A 22,745-nucleotide genomic window follows, 5' to 3' on the forward strand; every position below is an offset into this window, starting at 1 on the left:
GAGTGGACTGAATGTTTGCATTTTTAATGGAAGTTACTATAGAAAAGAAGACAGTATAAAAGGCAATCGGATGTTTCTTTGGCAGGGACCATATGTAGCAGCTTTTGCTTCATCAAACCTGGGAGATGTGTCCCCCAATATTTTTGGCCCACATTGCATCAACACTGGAGAGTCCTGTGATAACTTCAATAGCTCTTGTCCCATCGGCGGCGTAGGTAATTGTGGCACCTAAAACCTTTACTTTTGCATCTCATGTACATATTACTTTGGATAGTCACCAGTAATTTACAAATATGTTTTCCTCAAGCATATACTGGCCTACTTACCTCTAGCACCTGCTCTTCTCAAAAGTACCCTCCTTGTCAAAACCCCTAAATTTCAATTGGGTAAAATTATATTTTTCTACTTATTGACTTAAGTTTTTTGAATGGAAAAACCATTTAGTAAATGTCAGAGATTAAATATCCTAAACTTGGACAATCTGAAACATTTTGTCTTGGCATTTCTGAAGTCACAAATTGTTACCAAAACCTGCCTGCCTGAAACATTTCTTACTGATTTTAAGTCTTTTTTTTTTTTTTTAAGTCTATGTTGTTGTTGTTAGGTGTCACTGAGTCAATTTTGATTTATAACAAACCCCCCTGACAGAGCAGGACTGCCCCACAGAATTTTCTAGGCTGTAATCTTTATGGAGGTTGGCGGTTCGAATCCACCAGGTGCTCCTTGGAAACCATATGAGGCAGTTCTGCTCTGTCCTATAGGGTTGCTATGAGTTGGAATGGACTCGACAGCAATGGGTTTTGGTTTTGGGGTTAACCTTTATGGGAGCAGATCACTGGGTCTTTTTTCCACGGAGTCGCTGGGTAAGTTTGAACCACTAACCCTTTGGTTAGCAGTCAGGTGCTTAACCATTGTGCAACCAGGGCTCCCTATAATGTCGACAGGGTCTTTTTTTTTTTTTTTTTTTTAATTTAAGATCGAAACTGCTTTTCTTTCTTTTTAAATTACATAATTAAAAAATCTTGCTGTAAAAATTCAAACAACTTGGAAGCAGTGAGTAGTAAAAAGTCAAAGTCCCAAATTGCCTTTCTCCCTTCAACCCTCTGCTCGTCCCAGAAGTTCCTACTCTCACACCTCTTGCTTTGTATTTATCTATCCATTCCATTTCTAATATTTAAGTATTTGATTGATCTCAAATTTTTTTGATGTAAGAAGTAAAATATAGAGCCAAATTTATTTATTGATTTTTTCCAAAGGGCCAGCTAGTTGTTCCAATATAATTTTAGCTGAGTTTCAATTTAAGGTGATCATGAGCAAGAGTCATAGATGGGAACTAACGACGTAGAAAGACTGCAGGAAATGGCATGACCTGGCTTCGAGTCTTGGCTACTTCTAACCCAGCTGAGCCTCAATTTCCTTATCTTTAAAAGGAAGGTACTGGAATAGATAATTTCTGAAGACAGTTACTGCTCCAATTCCATGCATGATTTTGTTTATCCTAGTCTGTAAATGGAAACCCTGGTGATGTAGTGGTTAAGAGCTATGGCTACTAAACAAAAGGTCAGCATTTCAAATCCACCAGGAGCTCCTTGGAAACCCTATGGGGGCAGTTCTACCCTGTCCTATCGGGTCACTATGAGTCGACGGCAACGGGTTTGGTTTGTTTTTTTTAGTCTGTAAATTGAGAGAATTTCTGGAAAAAAACGATTCAACGTGGCTTTAAAAAAATCTATTTGCTGAGGTTCAGTTTTAATTTCCCATTCCTTAAAATAATCGCTTTTTTCTGTAAGAAGGCATCTTTCCTTTTTTTTTTTTCCAGCCCGCTATGTGCATTGCCACAGGACCTGGAAATGATATGCTTGAGAGCACACAAATTATAGGACGATCCATATATCAGAGAGCCAAGGTAAGTCATGGGCCCAGTTCCTTTCACCTTCATTTAAAATTATTCTTTAAAATCTGCTGACACTGTTCATTAGGAAGTCAATATTTTTAAGAAAGACAGCAAGAGCTTGGGCAGTGCTGGGGAATCTGGCAGAGTGAATGAAGTTACACGTCAGTTAAGGAGGTTGCTTTCATGAGCCACACAAGATCCTCTCTCTGAATGCTCGGGTTTGGCTTCTTACAGAAAGTACATTTAAAACCAAGTCATTGGGAAAACATTCTATTTTAGTCAGAGCACTTGCTTCAGAGAGTGGGGTGATACAGTAAGGTTTTCAACTAATGTGGCCTCAGATAAAACCAGACTGATCCAAATTAGGCAGGCTGTTCTCAGAATTCTCTCAGGCTTATGCCTGCTAAGTCATCTGACCGCTTCTAACTATTCCTTTGGTGAGAAAGCAAAGCTGAGAGGCCCAAATCCCAGTTCTCACAATTTGAATTCAAGTTAGTTCCTAGCATTCTTTGATGTGGCAGAGATTATCCATTTTTCTTCTTTTCTTAAAAATTTCTGATGGAGAGAGAAGTGGTCCCCAGTGAGATTACTATGAATCACCCTAACCTCATCTCTCTCCTAAATTTTGTGTTCCATTTTTTGTGTCCGTTTCTGTGGAGACAGATTTCTTAAAAAGAAAAATGGTGACCTTAAGTTGGTATGATACAGAGTTAAATCCCTTCCTCTTTATAGTTTACTCATACCTCTGTCGTGTGTGTGTGTGTGTGTGTGTGTGTGTAAGTAAATGTTTTGTTCCAAGGATCTAAACTGTTTCAGGAGCAATTAAGGAAGAACAAAAGCACTTTAAAAAACATCAGACAAAGTTGGTGGCACCAGCCAGCCTACTTGCTGCAGTTTAATTACTGTGGTATTATCAGTGGATGATTCTAAATTAAGAGATTCTATTTAGGGTGTGTGCCAATGACACACTTTGGTGTCAGAGATTTTGTTACTGTTTATGGGCCCAAAAAAAAAAAAAATTTTTTTTTTTTTTTTATGGGCTTGGGAGCCATAGTGATTTGCCCCACATTCTGGATTCTCTTCTCAGAAGGTACAATCTCCCTCTTCATTGGGAAGACAGGTTGCAGCTGGTGCTACTAATGGGAGCTCACGTATGGTTCTCAAAACTGGGATGGGGACAGAATGGAAATGGGCTAGGTGTCAGGCAAAGGGACTTGGGCTTAGTGGGTGTGCCTGTATTGTATGATGAAGATCAATAAAAACCGAAGTTTCTAAACATATTTTTACTCACAATTTCCATAAGATTGAAAAGGCATCAATTGGCCATATTGAAAAAAATTAAGAGCAGATGTGGGGCTGGTCTGGGGCTGATGCAGATTATATAGAGCCTGATATCTTTCAGGCCATCCCTTGGTAGCAGCCATGTTAGAGGACTTGAGGGTTCTGAGAGGGATACTCCATGGGGGAAGCCTGAAGATAGACTCATTCTGGCAAAGAAATTAATTTGGCTAATCCTCCTAATCTTGGAGTCCCTGGGCAGTGCAAACAGTTAACACGCTTCGCTGCTAACTGAATGGTTGGCTGTTCAAGTTCACCCATAGGAACCTTGAAAAAAAGGCCTGTCAATCTACTTAAAAGAAATCATCCATTGAAACCTCTTTGGAGCACAGTTCTGCTTTGATACACATGAGGTCACCATGAGTAGGAATTGACTCAATGGCAACTGGTACTGGTACTCATAATCTTAAATTTTCTTGACTGTCTTTCAAGTGAGATTGCGGCCATCTGTGCCACTGCCTCTTTCACTGGAGTCTCAGATTTGTGTGAGTAGACACAGGTTAACAGTCTTGGGGCTTTCAAGCTTCTGGGAAGCAACTGGGGTTGCTAGCTGCATTTACATGGGTAGCAGACTATTTCTAAGCAGCCAGGAAGACAACAGCTTTGCTGAGAACTGCTTTCTGAAATTGTTGCTTATTGGGTAGATATGGTAGAATTCGTGTTGTTGATTTTACTTGTAACACCAAGCCTGTGTGGGTTTTCTAGGAACTCTATGACTCTGCTTCCCAGGAGGTAACTGGACCACTTGCTTCTGCTCACCAGTGGGTGAATATGACAGATGTCACCATCTGGCTCAATTCCACACATACCGTAAGTGTCACTGAGTCACTCTAATTGTGTCACCAGAATAAAAGCTCTGGGCTGATCTCGTTATTTACTTGCAGCTTAACTTCTATTTTCTTTTCTGCTTATTTGTTTTGTTTTTAAAACCTCTCTTTTAGGCAAAAACCTGTAAACCAGCATTGTGCTACAGCTTTGCAGCCGGCACAGTTGATGGAGTTGGAGGCCTTAATTTTACACAGGGTGAGTAGAGTCTGATGAAATCTCTGGTTCTGGGTACTGAGGTGTCATGGACTGAATTCTGTCCCCGGAAAATATATGTCAACTTGGTTAGGCCATGATTCCCAATATTCCCACTGGATAACTAAGACAGAATTTGGTACCAGGAGTGTGGTGTTGCTCTAACAGGTACCTAAAATGTGGAAATGGTTTTGAAACTGTGAATGGATAGAGGACTCAGAAGGAAGTGAGGAGAACTGTTACCACCAGACATGGTGCAGATGGTGAGAAGCAGCAGCAGAGGACTGGCAACAGCAGAGGACCCGCAGCAGCAAAGGACTGGCAGCAGCAGAACCAGGAGTTCAGTGAGAAGCAGCGCTGGAGCCGACCCATGGAGCAAGACAGTTGAGTGCCTGTGCGCAAGAGGCTTCTTGTCAGAGTGGGGTGCCTACGGGCACTTAATTGGTGGAGCTACTGAGCTTTGGAACACTTGACCCAGGGGGGCAGATGCAGTCAGAAAGGCCTGAGGAACCAAGAGGCCAAGGAACCAAGAAGCTGAAGCTAAAGAGACAAGGAACACAGGGAGCTGAGTTGCTGAGTATCAAAGGGTATGACCAGCACCTCTAGGGTCTCGAAGCGTGGAGCCATGGCCTCTGGTATTTCTAAGGGTGGAGTTGCCACTCAAAATGGACTAGGGGAATGTTGTGCTTAAAGCTTAGGGAGCAGAGTTGCTGTCTCAACGGGCTTGGAAGGTGAAGCTGAAGCCCAGGGCCAAGGGACCTCTACTCAGAACATGCAGAGTGTGGCCAATACCTAGAATCTGGAAGGCAGGGCCATTATGTAAATTATCTCGGAGAACAGAGGATTATCTTCAAAGCCTTAAGGGCTAATGTGATGTGTTCTGCTAACTTGCTTGATGCCTATTATTCCTCCTTTTCCTCCAATTTCTCCCATTTATAATGGAAATGCCTAGCTTGTGCCTGTTCTGCTATTGTACTTTGGCAGCAGATAACTTGTATTCTAGATTTCACAGATGAAGAGGAATTTTTTTGATTTTGGACTTGGAGTTGATTTAAGAATTTTGCTGTGATGGAGTGAATGTGTTTTACATGTGTCAAGGACATGAAATTTTGGGGGCCAAAGTGTGGACTGTCATGGATTGAATCATGTCCCCCCAAAATATGTGTCAACTTGGTTAGGCCATGATTCCCCAGTATTGTGTGGTTGTACTCCATTTTGTGATTGTAATTTTCGTATGTGTTGTGAATCCTAATCTCTTCCTGTGGTTAATGAGGCAAGATTAGATTATGTTAAAGAGGATTAGAGTGGGATTGTAACACCTTTACTAAGGTCACATCCCTGATCCAAAGTAAAGGGAGTTTCCCTGGGGTGTGGCCTGCACTTCCTTTTATTTTACAAGAGATAAATGGGAAGGGAAGTGAGCAGAGAGTGGGGGACCTCATACCACCAAGAAAACAGCACCAGGAGTCAAGCGCATCCTTTGGACCCAGGGTTACGTCAAGGAGAAGCTCCTAGTCCAGGGGAAGATTGATGAGAAGGACGTTCTTCCAGAGCAGACAGAGAGACAAAGCCTTCCCCTGGAGCTGGCGCCCTGAATCTGCACTTCTAGCCTACTAGGCTGTAAGAAAATAAATTTCTCTTTGTTAAAGCCATCTACTTGTGATATTTCTGTTATAGCAGCACTAGATAACTAAGACATGAGGCTTCAGGGTTCTGTTCCCCGCTAAGTTTTAGTTGCAGCCAGACATTTGTTATTTTTATTTTTGAACCCAAGGGTGTGCAGGTTTTGCAGGTTTGCATATGACAGCTCAGATTTTCCCAAGGATAGAGGACCCTTTGTAATTTGGCTTTCCATTAATTCAAATATAATCAGAGACAGATTCCTTTTGCATTTCAATCTACAGATGATTAATTTTAAATTGAGTTGGGGCTGCAGTAGGGTTGAGACAGTGGGGAGGAGAATCGTACCTTCAGTGATATGAAGAGGATCGACCATCTGGTTGTTAGTGTTCACTTTCCTGATGCCTTTAATGGAGCTGGTCTTCATCGGGTAGAGGCCCCTAGGAGCCTAAGGCATGTAGTCCCAGGTTCTCTCCTTGTGTATATTTCCACAAATTTACCACTGAAATGCCTAATTATTTTAGCTTTTATAGTTTTATCATGATTATCACTGAAGTAATATGCATTGTAAAGTAGAGAAAATGGAAAACATTGAAAAGAATATCACCTACAGGGAACATTTTGTCTTTTATTCTTCTCTTTTATGTATATATATTTTAGAGCCATTAATTAAAAAAAAATTAAGAAATACAGTTGCAATTATGATCTATTTGACATCATACCAAGCCGAAAAACTAAACCTGTTGCCGTTGAGTTGATTCTGACTTATAGCGACCTTATAGGACAGAGTAGAACTGCCCCCCAGGGTTCCCAAGGAGTGCCTGATGGATTCGAACTGCTGACCTTTTGGTTAGCAGCCATAGCTCTTACCCACTGCCTAGTAATCTTTCATCTAGTTTGGTCTAATACTCTAAAACAATCATTTTTTAAAAACTGCTTTATTGAAATAAAATTCACATACTGTATAGTTCACTCATTTAAAGTATACAATCCAATGGTTTTTAGTATATTTAAAGACATATGAAACCATCACAACAGTAAGTTTTAGAATATTTTCATCACCTCCAAAAGAAACCTTGTACCCCTTAGTTATCACCAGCTAGCTCTCAAAAGCCTCCCCTCACCCCTTGGCAAGTACTACTTTCTGTCTCTATAGATTTCCCTATTCTTGATATTTCATGAGTCTAATTATACAGTATTTGTCCTTATGTGTCTGACTTCTTTTACTTAGTATAATGTTTTCTATGTTCATCCATGTTGTAACATATATCAGTACTTTATTCCTTTGAGCGAGTAATATTCCATTGCATGGATATACCACATTTTGTTTATTCATTCACCCATTGATGGGCATTTGGGTTGTTTCCTTCTCTTGGTTTTTCTGAATAATGCTGCTTTGAATATTCATGTATGAGTTTTATGAGAACATATGTTTTCATTTTTCTTGGGTATACAACTAGGAGTGGAATTGCTGTGTTATATCATTATTATTGTTATTGTTGCTGTTGAGCCGATCCTGACTCATGGTGACCTCAGGTGTAGTATAGTGACTGTACTTAGTTGTTTCAGGAACTGTCAGACTGTTTTCCAAAGTAACTACACCATTTATATTCCCACCAGGAATATATAAGGGTTCTGATTTCTCTACATCTTTGCCAAGATTTGTTATTACCTGGCTTTTTGATTATAGCCATCCTAGTGAGTGTGAGGAGTCCTTGGGTGGTACAAATGGTTAAGTGCTCAGCTGTTAACTAAAAGGTTGTCAGTTCAAGTCCACCCAGAGGCATCTCGGAAGAAAGGCCTGGAGATCTACTTCTGAAAAATGAGCCATGAAAACCCTATGGAGCACAATTTTACTCTGATACACGTGGGGCTGTCATGAGTTGGAATCAACTTGATGACGGCTGGTTTATTGGTAGTGGGTGCGAAGTGGTATCTCATTGTGATTTTGATTTGCACTTACCTGATGACTAATGATGCTGAACCTCTTTTCATGTGTTTATTGGCCGTTTGTATATCTTCCTTAGAGAAATGTCTATTCAAATCCTTTGCCCATTTTTAAGTTAGATTTTTTAAATTATTGAGCTGTAGAAGTTCTTTATGTATTTTAAATATAAGTCCTTTATTAGATATATGATGTGTAAATATTTTCTCCCATTCTGTGGGAGACATCTTTGAACCACAAAAGTTTTTAATTTTCATGAAGTCCAAATTGTCTATTTTTTTCTTTTGTTGCTTGTGTTTTTTGTGTCATATCTAAGAATGTTTTGCCAAATTTGAGGTCATGAAGATTTACCCCTATGTTTTCTTCTAAGAATTTTAGAGTTTTTAGCTCTTACATTTAGGTCTTTGATCCATTTTGAGGTACGTTCTTTTTATGGTGTGAAGTATCCAATTTCATTCTTTTGCATGTAGTTACCCAGTTGTCCCTGTACCATTTATTGAAAAGACTATTCTTTTCCCATTAAACAGTCTTAGCACCCTTGTCAAAAAATCAATTGATTGTAGACATACGGTTTTATATCTAGACTCTCAATTCCGTTCCATTGATCTATACATATTTATCCTTGTGCCACTACTACACTGTCTAGGTTACTTAGCTTTGTAGTAAGTGTTGAAATCTGGAAGTATGAATATTCCTACTTTGTTCTTTTTGAAGATCATTTTGGTCCCTTGCAATTCTGTATGAATTTTACAATCAGTTTGTCAATTTCTACAAAGAAGTCAGCCCAGATTCTGATAGGGATCGGGTTGAATCTGTAGATCAATCTGTGTAGTATTGTTATTTAAACAATATTTGGTCTTCTGATCCATGAATATGGCATGTTTTCTCATTTATTTACCATATTTTTATCCAAATAACACATAGTTATATGTTTTTTGGAAACCCTCATGGCATAGTGGTTAAGTGCTACGGCTGCTAACCAAGAGGTCGGCAGTTCAAATCTGTCAGGCGCTCCTTGGAAACTCTATGGGGCAGTTCTACTCTGTCATATAGGGTCCCTATGAGTCGGAATTGACTCAACGGTTTTTTAAAAAAATGTTTTTGCATACAGCACAACACCCCATGCGTTATTTTCATGAGTGCGCTAAGCCAATCTTTTTTTCATATGTTGCTAACTTCAATTTTTTTTTTCTGTCCAACGAATTCAATGTTAGATCTTTATCTTAGTGTCTGTTGAGGAGAGGTTTGGTTCCAAGCAACAGATCCTCACCAGCCTGCCCTCGAATTTCTAAAGTAGCCCCTTTCCTGGCAGGATTCCTTCCCTGCTCCACAAACTGCTTTCCCCAATGCAGGAAGAAATCATTTTTTGCACCCTGGAAACAGCCAGGCCCCAGTCCAGATGGTTCGCCGGTCTGTACGCACTCTGGGCCAGAGAAGCTATGCAGGCAGGTGAAGCCAGCGTTCCACAGCTGCGTTCATTCCACCCCACGTCTGGCTTGCTAGCTGTCAAGCTCATGCCGTTTGGCCCTCCTGCCCGCGCTGATGCCATGGGGTGGGCATGACGGCGTGGGTGCAGAGAGGTTACGCGTCCCGTGCTCAGACGACACGGGTCTGACTGGCCGCCTGGGGAGTCCCGGGGCCAGGGGCCATACCTGTACCATCCTGCCACCTGGCTTCACAAGGAGCCAGCATTGCACACCTGGGCGCACACGGGCAATGGCCCCCACCCATTGTGGGACCAACCCATGCTTGGGCTGTGGCAGCCCAGCGGCAGCACTCCACCCGGCTCTCTCACCTGTCTCTCTCACCTGTCTCTGCTGTGACGTACCAGGGTGCAGATCTACTACGAGGAGCTCCACCACTCTCAGGCCAGGATGCAAACTGCCCCAGACCAAACACACAGTCTCAAGTGCTTATTTTCCAATTACTGGGGCACTACCAAACTCGATCCATGACTTCCTGACCATGGGTTATACCTTTATTATACACACATGATCAAAAGTAACATTTTGGACTATCGAACGAGGCTCAGATTAGCTTTGTGAAATGTCATGAGACATGGACTTCAAGTGCATGGGGGCAGCGCAGTTATGTCAGAACTTTTAACATAATTTAGTTATTTCTGTGCTATGTAAGTGCATTCCTGCTATTTACGTGGGCACGCTATATGTGAAAAAATAGGGTAGATCTTCTTTAATTTATTTCAACAATGTTTTGTGGTTTCCAGCGTATAAATTTTGCGCTTTTTTTGTTAAATTTATTCTTGTTTTTTCATTTTGTTCCTATCATAAATGGAATTTTCTTTTTCTAATTTTTAAATTGTTCATTGCAAGTATATAGAAATAAAATTGTTTTCTGTAATTGATAATGTATCCTAAAATCTTACTGAACTCATTTATTAGGTCTAATAGTTTTTTGGTGGGTTCTTTTAGTTTTTTTTTTATGTATATAAGACCAAGTCATGTATACATAGAGATAGTTTTTACATATTTCTGCCAACCTGGGTGACTTTTGTTTCTTTTTCTTGCCTAATTGCCCTGGTTAGAACCTCCAGTTCATGTTGAATTGAAGTAGCAAGAGTAGACATCCTTGTCTTGTTCCCAATCTTGGGGGAAAAACATTCAGCCTTTCACCATTAAGTATAACGTTCCACCATCACCACTGATTGTTGTTGAGTCAATTCTGACTCATGGCGAACCCATGTGTGTCGAACTGTGCGCCACAGAATTTTCAGTGGCTGACCTTTCAGAAGTTGATTGCCAGGCCTTTCTTTTGAGGTGGCTCTGGGTGGACTTCAACCTCCAACCTTTCAGTTAACGACAAAGGACGTCATGTATCTAGAGCTAATTATTTTAGATTGTTTTTATTTACAACATGGGTGAGCAAGAGCAATAGAAATACAACGTTAAGGATGTTGAAAAAATGTATTCTTTTAGTCTACTGACTGCCATGAGGATCTAATTAATTAAATATTCCTGTTTTAGGATGTACAGGATATTTTTAAACTGTTTGACTTCATTCAGCAACAACCTTAGTAATATTTCTGAAACTCTTAGAAGAATTTCTGTACAATATTCATGGAAATGATGACTTTTCCACAGGGTTGGTTCAAGAAATCAGATTAAATATAACATTTCTAATAGGGAAAACAGAAGGGGATCCTTTTTGGGACACCATTCGGGACCAAATCCTGGGCAAGCCATCTGAAGAAATTAAAGAATGTCATAAGCCAAAGCCAATCCTTCTTCACACTGGCGAGGTAACGCAGGTTAATTATCATATTGAAATTAACATATTTCGTGTTTTAATTTGTAAATTGTCAGATAATGAATGGTAGATTTCTATTGACATAGGAAATGTTATTTAGCTATTCTCACATTAAATTTTTATGTGGATTAACTTAAAATATGGCTGTTATGAGTCTTAATCCAAGGAATAAGGGGCATGATTATTACATATACTGATCTAGTTTTTTGCATCTATGATAAATAAAAGTAATGATTAGAATAGTTGGGAAGGACAGATAAGATTAACATTTATCTTATTCAGAATTCATTTATATTGGCTCTAGGAAGAGAGTCTACATATAATTCTCTGAAGAGGAGACTATCACTGGTTATGTATAAAAGAACATTGTCATGTCTCAATTCTTTTAGATTCAGGCAACATTGTTAACTAAAGCAATCTTCTATTATCACTGCTTTGGAACAGTGCTTTGACATTCTAAATGTTTAAAGATCATCCAGTGTGCATAAAAACATGGATTGCCAAGATAGAAAATTTTTAAATAGAAATTGAAATTCGTAGGAAAGAGGAAAGGAAGGAAACGGAGGAGAAGGTTCTACGCCAATCTGAGTTTGGAAAAGGATAGATCCTTTTGGAGAGACTTTGGAAAATAAAGCAAGACTTGAGAACTGAAAACTTACAGTTGTATGATCGAGTAAAAAGAGAAATCCTTAAACTAACCTATTCTAAATCATGGAATTCCTGGAAAAGACTCTCTAATTTTATGTAAGGAAATTCACCACAGTACTCTAGGAGAACCTCAGTTGTCTGTTACATGTCGTGATTGATTCCACAATAAGAAATCCACATAAAACCTCACTAATGAGAAAATAAATCCATGTTCATGGAGCATTGGCATTTGAGATTCAAATGTTATATCCAAAACAGAAATACCCAGATTGAATATTTAATACTACATCATGGATGAGAAAGAAAACCTAGGATGAAAGACCAAAACCAGTTGAAAACATTTTAAATTCTTTAATAAAGGAATTTTCGTGAACATCATCTGTCTCTTAACCTTAGAAAAAATAATATTCCTAACACAATTTTTGTGTTTTCAGCTGACCAAACCTCACCCTTGGCACCCAGATATTGTTGATGTTCAGCTTATTACTCTTGGGTCTTTGGCCATAGCTGCCATCCCAGGGGAGCTTACGTAAGTTCTTTGTGTTTCTTAGTTACATGTTTCTTGTGTGTGTTTCTGTTGTCACCACTTTTCATCAGTGGCAGATAATTCTGTATTACCCCTTTGATCCTGCTGCATTAGGTTTGGCAAGAGTGACAAAAATTCCTGCCCTCTTTTGTTGAGGGGCCTCTGAAGAAGGAGTCTGTCTACACCTGCTACTGGTGGGGTAACTCCAGGCATCATTGAAGCAAACATGAAAATGTGAAAATTTATTGTTCCAAATTACAGCGAAATCTGTGAGAGCTGGAACTCTATGGGACTACCTTGTTTTGCCAGTTCTCGAAAACTTTCTGCTTTTGACAGGGTGCAGTCTTACCATTTTTCTATTGCTTGTTTTAGTGGAAAATATTTGAACTTTCCATTACTGACAGGTTTCTGCTTTACAAAGGTTCCCACTTTCACAGGTTTTACTCTAAATGAGACTGTGAATTAGAATGTCAGCAGAAAGACTTGAAATAATCTTAAAATATAGGTTCTTGAAACAATTAGTTTAGGCATTAAAAATACAGAGGGATGTTTTAAGGCTGCTCTGTATGCAGCCTTTCCTATCTCAGTCAATGGTAATTTTATATCCTTCCAATTGCACAGGCCCTAAATTTTGGAGTCATACTTGAATCTTTTCTTTTTTTCGTTTCTCTAACTCAATCCATCAGCAAATTCTATGCATTCTACCCAACACTTTCTATCACTTTCTCTCTGGTCTAAGCCACCGTTATCTCTCACCTAGATTGTTGCAATACCTCCTCTTTGGTCTCTGTTTTCCTCCTTGCCTCTGTATTGTCTTTTCTCAATTACACAGTAGCCAGAGTAATCCATTTTAAAAATATAAGTTAGATCATGTCACTGCCCCATCAGAACCTTCCAATACACGTTCCCATCTCACTCTAGTTAATCCTCAAACCCATTTAATATCCTACAAGCCCCTACTTGATCTGGTGTTTGGCAACCTCTCTTATCTGATTTCTTAGTACTCTACTTCAGCCATGTCTTACTTACCGCTACTTCAGCCACCTTGGCCTCACTGCAGGTCCCAGACTCACCAAGCATGATCTTTTCTCAGGATCTTTGAACTTATGATGCCCTCTGCGTGGAATACTCTCCCTCTGGTTGTTCTCATGGTGGTTCTTTTATTCCTTCAATTCTCTGATCAAAATTCACTTTAACAAAGATGCCAGTCCAGGTTATACTCTATAACCATCATCACAACCACATCACCACCAAGACCACAACCATCCTTACTGTGCTTTATTATTCTCCATAGCACTTATTATCGCCTCATTTTTAATTTGCTTATTGACTATCTTCCCTCAGTGGAATGTAAGCTCCATACTGCTGAATCCTTAGCACCTAGAAGTGGGCCTGGTGCACAGTAAGTGCTCAGTGTTTGGTTGAAGGGTTAAGTAAATGAGTGAAATGATCAGTTCCTTGTGGACAGGAACAGTAGATTCTTAACCTGTCTTGGTTCTTATAACATAGAATGTAACCAATATATTTTGTTGAGTCAGTGAATGAAAAATGATTGTGATATTTTGCCAGTGATATTCCCTGATTCTGTTTCTTTCCTTTGGTTAGTTGACTGTTTTCAGATTTGGATTTGTTTTTAAATATATTTTAAAGATAGGACAGACAAGAAAAAAAAAAAAAAGTCCAGTTTTCGCTTTGCATGGTCATTGAGTTCCTGTATACTTCTCTGCTGTGTAATGAGCCAGGGTAACTTTTTGGCTTTCACTATAAGGCTTTCTGTATACTGTAAACACATTTTAAGTAGGAAAACACTTAGATAATTCTGTTTTCTTGACTCAGGACCATGTCTGGACGAAGACTTCGGGAGGCTGTTCAAGCAGTAAGTTAAAAATGAAATACCTAAATCTGAATTCCTGAATTTTTTCATATTTGGTGAAGAGGAAAAAAATCACTATCTCTGTGTTCTAAAACCCATGGCCATCAAGTTGATTCCGACTCATATGATCTAGCACCTTCTAAATTTATCCTTCCTAAATTTTTTTTTCAAGATGACTAGCATAGGAGAAAGATGTGGCATTCTGCTTCCGTAAAAATTCATGGCCTTGGAAACTTTATAGGGCAGTTCTACTCTGTCCTATAAGCTCACTATCAGTTGGAACAAACTCGACAGCAGTGGGTTTTTGTTAAGATGACTAGAAGGAGCCCTGGATGTGCAGTGGTTAAGCACTCAACTGCCAATTGAAAAGTTGGCAGTTCGAACCCACCAGCTGGATCCATTGGAGAAAGATGTGGCAGTTTGCTTCCATGAATAATTAACCCGTTGTCGTCAAGTCTATTCTGACTCATTGCAACCCTATAGGACAGAGTAGAACTGCCCCATAGGGTTTCCAGGGAGCACCTGGTGGATTTGAATTGCTGACTTTTTGATTAGCAGCTGAGCTCTTAACCACTGTACCACCAGGGATCCTCCATAAATATTTACAGCCTTGGAAATCCTATGTAGGTAGTTCTACTCTGTCCTAGGGTGGCTGTGAATCTCAGTCAACTCAATGGCAATGGGTTTGGTTTGTTTTTTGAAGATGGCTAGATTTTCATACTTCTTGAAAGTAATGGTTATACGTGACTGTGAAACACTGGTGGTATAAGGGCCAAACTAAAACTATAAGGGAATGGTAGTCATATTGAAATTATTTTATTGGTATTTATGTATTAATAATTTAAAAGGTTTTATAGATTAAATAACAGATAACTCCTAAGTACCTAGCATCTTAAACTCATGTAAACAGTTTAAATAAAATATATCACATGTTGGGAATTCTGTGTTTTATCCTCACTTATGATTTTGTTTACAATCAGGAAGTATTGAAAAAGATTCTAAAACGACATAATCAACAAATATCTTGTTACTTGGATCTAGGAATAACTACTCTGGTTAGCTAATGTCCACCCATCATCATTTTTAGGTAATTGATAAAAATATTAGTATTTTAGTAATAAGATTCTACCCCTGCAAATGCAATCATTAAGATGTTCATAGATCATGACTTGCCTAATTAGAGTGCAGAGTTATGGCTCTAACTTCTCATCAAGGTATCTTATATCCTAAGTTTTTATCATTAGGAAGAATTTGGCTAAGAGAAACCTCTTACACTGATAATTCAAACTTATGACTGTGCAGTAAGAGCAAGTCGAATGATAATATACTTTAAGATGAAGAGTAATTTTATTGGGCTCTGCCTTTGCTCCTAGGAGTTTGCATCTTACGGGATGCAGAGTATGACTGCTGTTATTCCGGGTCTATGCAATGTTTATACACATTATATTACCACCTATGAAGAATACCAGGTAAAGTAAAACCTTCTTGTCATTTAAATAAACTAACACCAAGGTTACTGTGCTGAATGTAGATTTTCTTTCTAGACTTTCCCAATCATGTTTCTGTGAGATGATTTTGCTTTAAGGCGGATGAGAGAATAATAAGCCAGAGATTGCATTGGAAATTCCATGTTCATTTTTCCCAAGGTCAGATCAGAATTCTAGTTTCACTGCCTTCCATCTTCCCTGAAATTAGGTATTTTGTTGGGGGTACAGGTAATAAGCCTGGGTCGTGACATGCAATACTCCTTACTATCCATAATGGATCTGGTGCCTTAAGCCTTTGTAGAACCTGGGAAAACTGCCACTGATAGTTACTGTGTATTGACAGCACTGGCTAAGCATTTGCACATGGGCTCTTAAGTAACATTAAAAAAATAGCCCTAGGGTTAGGTATTACTCTGTCCATGTTGTAGATTAAGAAACAGGGTGTCCAAAGAGTTTAGGCAGGTTGGTGGCTGGTAATCTTTCTTTCTTTCTTTGATGCTATTGTTTTTTTGTTTTATAAATAGTTCAGAAAGTAGGCCTAATAGTTTTTTAACAATAGTAGTTAAAACATGAAAACAGCCCAAAAGTCCCACAACTAATGATCTCCAATATATCCAATACAGCCTACCCCTGGACAAATGCTCAGTAACACCAGTGGTGGAATCTGCTCCGCTGCTCTCCGTTGCATTAATGTCCCTGCCTTAGCGGAAATCCTGTTGAATAAAAGTTCTTAACTGGGGCAAACTTGATGGGAAAAATTACATGTCTTTTCTACTACTATCTAACCGATGTTTAGTATTTCCCCCAATTTTAAATTTTGGCCACAAACCACAGTAGCATTAGCAGTACCTCTGATTTTGACACCAATAGGAACCAGAAATATTTTTATGTCATATTATTGGGAAACCCTGGTGGCGTAGTGGTTAAATGCTACGCCTGCTAACCAAAAAGGTCGGCGGTTCAAATCCATCAGGTGCTCCTTGGTATTTTTAATCACATCATATGCATGTGAAAGCTTGACAGTGAATAAGGAAGACAGAAGAAGAATCGATGCCTTTGAATTATGGTGTTGACAAAGAATATTGAATATACCATGGACTGCCAAAACAATGAACAAACCTGTCTGAAAGAAGTGTAGCCAGAATTCTCCTTAGAAGGGAAGACCGTAAGACTTCATTGTTCGTATTTTGGACATGTTATCAGGAGGGACCAGACCCTGGAGAAGGACATCATGCTTGGTAAAGTAGAGGGCCAACAAAAAAGAGGAAGACCCTTAACAAGATGGATTGACACAGTGGCTGCAGCAATGGGCTCAAACATAGCAATATTGTGAAAATGGTGTAGGACAGGGCAGTGTTTCGTTCTGCTGTACATAGGGTATCTGTGAGTCAGAACCAACTTGAGGGCACCTAACAACAGAATGACAAGATTTGGAGACTTATAGGATGTAAGATGAGGGAGACAGAAGAGTCTAAGGTGACTGCCAGGTGATTCTCGCTTGGAAGGTTAGAAGGATGGGAGACTGGAAGAATGCTGCAGGGAAAAGCTGGCAAATCTTGAGAAGGTTCCATTTTAGATTTGATGAATTGAGATTCCTGTGGAACAACCAGAGATCAGATAAAAGGAGATGTAGTTGGCCGTGGTTCACAGCTGTTGTGAGCTAAATGTCCTCCCCCAAATAGTACTGTGGGCACTCAGTTTATCCAGAAGTTACTAAGACTATCCATTTTCTTTGTTTTTTCTCCTCCTGTATGTGTTGGGAGGAAAATGTTTTGTATTTAAGGCACTGTCAATAGACATAAACTTAGGAGCTATTACTGCCTTTTAGATTAAATAGAACAATAGTACAAATGTCATAAGCCAAGAGGACCCACTGCCTTTAACAAGTAGTTGATGGACCCATTGAATTGGGGTAGTAAATGGAAATGCCCACCTTCGTTTGTCATAATTAACCTTGAACTACGGCAATTTTGAATTATGTGAGATTTTCAAGCATCATCCTCACCTAAGATGTGACACCTCTGTAAATGGATTGGGCAATACAGAACCATATCCAACTGTCCCCTGCCTCCCCTGCAGGTTCAGAGGTATGAGGCAGCATCTACTATTTATGGGCCACATACTCTGTCTGCTTACATCCAGCTCTTCAGAGGCCTTGCTAAAGCCATTGCTACGGTAATCAAATATGGTGTGTGTATGTGTGTGGGTGTGTGTGGGGGGGTGCCTGAGGGATGGAGAGATGAGAGGGAAGGAAAAGAAAGCCTTAACTTCAAGTGTTCACTTACTTTCAAAACTTGAAATTTATATTCAGTTCACATCCTTTGGTGTTGGCATTTATTTTTTTTTTTAAAGATAAAGCATCTCACATTATCCTCATAATCATCATGAGACATAAGGAGGTAACGTTTTTTTCCCCCATTTTTCAGATGAGCAAATAGGGTCGTAGATCATAAGTGACCAGGCTTACTTGAACTGGGAATTGAATCAGAGTTCTCTAACTGGGGCAGATTCTCTCCATTCACTTCATGAATTGAGGAGGTCGTTGATTCTAAGATATCCGTTTTGTACTTTATAACATCTCTGAGGAAACCCTGGTGGCATAATGATTAAGAGCTACAGCTGTTAACCAAAAGGTCGGCAGTTCTAATCCACCAGGCCTCCCTTGGAAACCCTCTGGGGCAGTTCTACTCAGTCCTGTGGGGTCACTATGAGTCGGAATCAACTTGACAGCAGCAGGTTTTTTATTTTTTTTGGTTAGCATCCCTGAAATTAAGATGTATTTTTCAACCTGTTGAATCTTGAAGTTATAATTAATAGCGTGTTTTTACTTTCTTGGTAGTTCACGATATAGTAATAGTTGTTATAATCGGTGGAGTCTTATATTTGATGAAATACAGTAGTACCTTGGAATGCATACTTTATATCCACCTGAAATATGTACACATACACAAGTTTACTTGACTTAAATGAACTTCACTTGTGGAAGCCTTCCTTTTTGGATATAGTTATTCATGAAGCTGCATTGCAGGATCATAAGATTATTCCACAAGCAGGATAAGTAACTTAAAATAATAAACAGACCCTTATATACCAACAGCCCCAATAAGGGTTATTAAACAGTTATGCCATAGCAAAGACAATAAAGCCCTTTTAAGGAAAGTTTGAATATACTAGATTGAAACAAATGAAATTGCTGTTTCCATAGGTCAAAATAATTGAATATTGGCAATTCCCTATGTTTTGATCTAATTAGTTGGTGACTCTGTGTTTGAAATTTCAGTGTATTTACTTACTTTTAGATATATTTCAATTACCTGATTATTGTTTTCCTCTTAATTTTAGGACTGATACTATTTTTTTTTTTAAGTAAAAGCATCCTTTTTTTTTTTTTATTATAAAGGCTATACCTATTTTAGATCATGCAGAGAAGCATAAACCTATAACCTATCCCTTTTAATAACCACTGTTTAAGTTTTATTACGGTTGTAGATATGTAGTTCTTGTTATGGAACTGTTGTTGTGTGCTGTTGAGTTGATTCCAATTCACTGAGGCCCTATAGGACAGAGTAGAACTGCCCCATAGGATTTCTTAGGCTATTAATCTTTACAAGAGCAGATGTCTACACCTTTTCTCCCGTGGAGTGGCTGGTGGTTTTGAACTGCTAACCTTTTGTATACCAGCCAAGTGCTTAATCATAGCACCACCAGGGCTCCTGCTATGGAACTAACCCAAAAACCCAGTTCCGTCGAGTCGATTCCGACTCATAGCGACCCTATAGAACAGAGTAGAACTGCCCCATAGAGTTTCTAGATTCTCCAAGTTTTATGGTGATATTTAGTGAAGAAAAATACGATTCACTGTAAGAAAATTTATTATGGCCAACTTCATAGTTACACATTTTAAGGCTAGCTATGTGATCTTGAGAAAGTCAATGAATATCTCCAAGTCTATTTTCTCACTTGAAAAACTGAAACAGTAATATTCCATATTCTTCTGCGAATGAGGCGTGCCTTCTATATATGTTTGCCAATCGCTCCCTCCTCCCTGCAAGGTATTTTCATAAGCATGCTATGCTAATTTTTTCTACAGCAACATGTAAAAAAATTGGCATAGTTGTGCTTCTGAAAATACCCCATGGTTTCCCTCACCGATCTCATATGGTTGTTGTAAAGATTAAATATATAATATGAGGATTAAAGTATGTTAAATACACATGAAGGGCTATTTAAAATTTGAGATTAACATTTTGATGACACTTTTAAAGGTGATAAATTTGTGGAAAACAGATTAAACCAGTCAGGATGTAGGTTAATCTTAAATTTTAAATTAAAAACATATTATTATAATCTCTAATTAGTAGAGTGAAGAATTCAAGGATAAGACCTGGTATTGACTTTGGATTAGAGAGGCTCAACATGTTAAAAATTAAAAGAATACTAATATGCCATGTTATAAAGGCTTTTCATGTATTAGACCTCTGTCCAAAGTCACGTAACTAAAAAATCACAGTGCCATAGCTTAAAGCTGAGTAGTTTACTTCTAAGCTTGCACTCTGATCACTGGACATACTCTCTATGGGCATGCAATTGTTGCCTCTGACCAAAACTTTCTTCTACGACAAAAGTTTAAATTATAGATGTCTAGGCTTACATTTTGGAGACCTGGTGGTTCAGTGATTAAAGAACTTGGCTGCTGACCAAACGGTAGGCAGTTCAAATCCACCAGCTGCTCCTTGGAAACCCTACTGGGCAGTTCTTCTCTGTCCTACAGGGTTGCTTGGAGTTGGAATTGACTCAATGGCAATGGGTTAGGCTTACATTTCAGCAAGACTCCCCTCACGTTTTGTTAAAGATTGTTAGCTCTTGAAGTGTGAGCGTGTGTGTTTTTGTGTGAAGGCATATCTGGGGCTGGGAGCCCAGGGAAAGGGTCTTTGACTCTACATTATACTCTCCTTAAACAAGTGCTTTCTGTTTTAGGACACAGTAGTCAACTTGAGCAGAGGTCCAGAGCCTCCATTTTTCAAACAACTGATAACTCCTTTAATTCCTAATACTGTGGATAGAACACCAAAAGGCACAAGTTTTGGGGATGTTCTACAGCCAGCAAAACCAGAATACAGAGCGGTAAGACTCAGAAAAAGATCTTGGAATCCTTCAGAAGCTTGTTTTTGGGAGTGGTGTCGTTAAACGTCACCACCTACCCAGATGTTAGCAATGATAATTTTGATAATTATTCTTATCTCTGCACCACCCCCCCCGAAAAAAACCCAAGGTTCTGCAAAAGTAATAATGAAACTGAGGGAAATATTTATTTTTCAGGTGGTAATTATGTAATATTTAATTTCTAAATCCAAACTGTTCCTTTTCTTCTTAAATGCCTGGTCATGGAATATTTACTGGGGCTGAGAGAGAAAAAAAAAAAAAGTTGTCACTTAAATCAAGGATAGGAAAAGCATGTAGAAATGAAACAGGGTTTGTACCACAACTACAGGTTTTCCCCACTATTTGTATATTGATCTTGTCTGTGTTTCATAGCCTTGCTAAATATTTTATTAGTTCTAGTAGTTTTTTGTGTGTGTTCCTTATGAATTTCATACACAAAGGATTATGTCATCTAAGAATAAAACCAGGTTTACTTATTCCTTTCTGGAAGATATGAAAAATATATTTATAGAATCTTATATATTTAGCATTTCTGATATGTTTCATTTCTTCTTAAGAATCTGAGTTACCCTCTGCTGCCATTTCCTTTCAGCCTGAGGACTTCTTTTGGTATTTCCTATAAGGCAGTTCTGCTAGCAACAAATCCTCTGTGTTTATTTATCTGGGAATGTTCTCATTTTGCCTTTGTTCTTGAAGAATATTTTTGCTGCATTCTCGACTGATGAATTTTTTTCTCTTACCACTTTAAATATGTCAGCCCCTTGCCTTGTGTTTCTGATAAGTTTCTGTTAAGAAGTCAATTGTTAATCTTATTGTAGTTCTTATGTAAGACATGAGTTATTTTGCTCTTGCTGCTTTCAATATGTTCTCTTTGTCTATGTCTTCTACCAGTTTGATACAATGTATCTAAGTGTGAATCTCCTTATGATTATCCTACTTGAGGTTCCTTGGGTTATAAAGTAATGTTCATCAAATCTGGGAAGTTTTCAGCCATTATTTCATTAAAAAAAAAAATTGTTTCCCTTTCTCTCTTTCCTCTACTTCTGGTACTCCTGTTTCACAAATGTTGGTACACTTGATGTTCCCTGTGTCTCTGGGTCTCTGAAGCTCTGTTCATTTTCCTTCAATATTTTTTTCTCTGTGTTACTCAAGTAGGATAATATATCTTGATCTGTCTTCAAGTTCATTTATCCTTTCTTCTGTCAACTCACACCTGTCAAGCTTCTCTAATGAAGTTTCATATTAGTTATTGTAATTTGCAACTCCAGAATTTCATTTGGCCCTTTTTAATAATTTCTCTTGATTGAGGTTCTCTGTTCATTAAGACATTGCCATCATACTTCCCTTTAGTTTTTTAAACATGGTTTCTATTAGTTCTTAGAACATTTTTATATAACTGCTTCGAAGTTTGTGTCTGTTAAATCCAGCATCTGGGGACACCTAGAGACAGTTTTGATTGTTGCTTTTTCCTCTTAGTATAGGTCATACTTCCTTGTTTTTATATCTCAAAATTTTTTGGTAAATATTGGATTTTTTTAATATATCGTAGCAACTCTAAATTCTGGCTTTACTTTCCTCACCACTGAACCTTGTTGTTTGCTTGTTTATTTATGTCTTGCTTGAAATGAATTGATAGCCAATATGTCCTGAATTATGACAGCTGAGGTTTCTGCTCAGTTTTTTATTCTTGGCTTTATCTTTTAGTCTTGCTTTCTAGGTGTTACCCCTGTGTTTGCACAGCCAACCATTGGTCAGAGGTTATGCTTAAATGCCTCAAAGATTCAGGCTTTCAATCTCTGGTGATGTAACTGGGTGGGCTGAGGAGTACATTCATACCTCAGACTGTTTTCAAGTTTGCCCCACCCTTTAATTTCTACCCGACCCTCTCATATCTCATCTGTACCTGTCCACAGACTCCATTGGCTTCAGGCAGTTCCCTCACACATGTGTGCAGAGTTGAGGGA

The 22,745-nt window shown here is 38.7% G+C and overlaps 1 protein-coding gene across 1 annotated transcript in view; it reads left to right on the top strand.

Annotated features, from left to right (window-relative positions):
• The window catches only part of ASAH2 (N-acylsphingosine amidohydrolase 2), a 67,364-nt gene that overhangs the window by 37,108 nt on the left and 7,511 nt on the right, over positions 1-22,745 (top strand). Inside the window, 10 exon segments of the mRNA XM_003409023.3 lie at positions 86-211; positions 1,820-1,906; positions 3,938-4,042; positions 4,174-4,255; positions 10,961-11,076; positions 12,167-12,261; positions 14,095-14,134; positions 15,505-15,600; positions 17,698-17,793; positions 20,596-20,742. Of these exon segments, the coding sequence (XP_003409071.1) occupies positions 86-211; positions 1,820-1,906; positions 3,938-4,042; positions 4,174-4,255; positions 10,961-11,076; positions 12,167-12,261; positions 14,095-14,134; positions 15,505-15,600; positions 17,698-17,793; positions 20,596-20,742 (990 nt within the window).

The sequence above is a fragment of the Loxodonta africana genome, chromosome 16 (assembly GCF_030014295.1).
Source record: "Loxodonta africana isolate mLoxAfr1 chromosome 16, mLoxAfr1.hap2, whole genome shotgun sequence".
Classification (NCBI taxonomy): domain Eukaryota; kingdom Metazoa; phylum Chordata; class Mammalia; order Proboscidea; family Elephantidae; genus Loxodonta; species Loxodonta africana.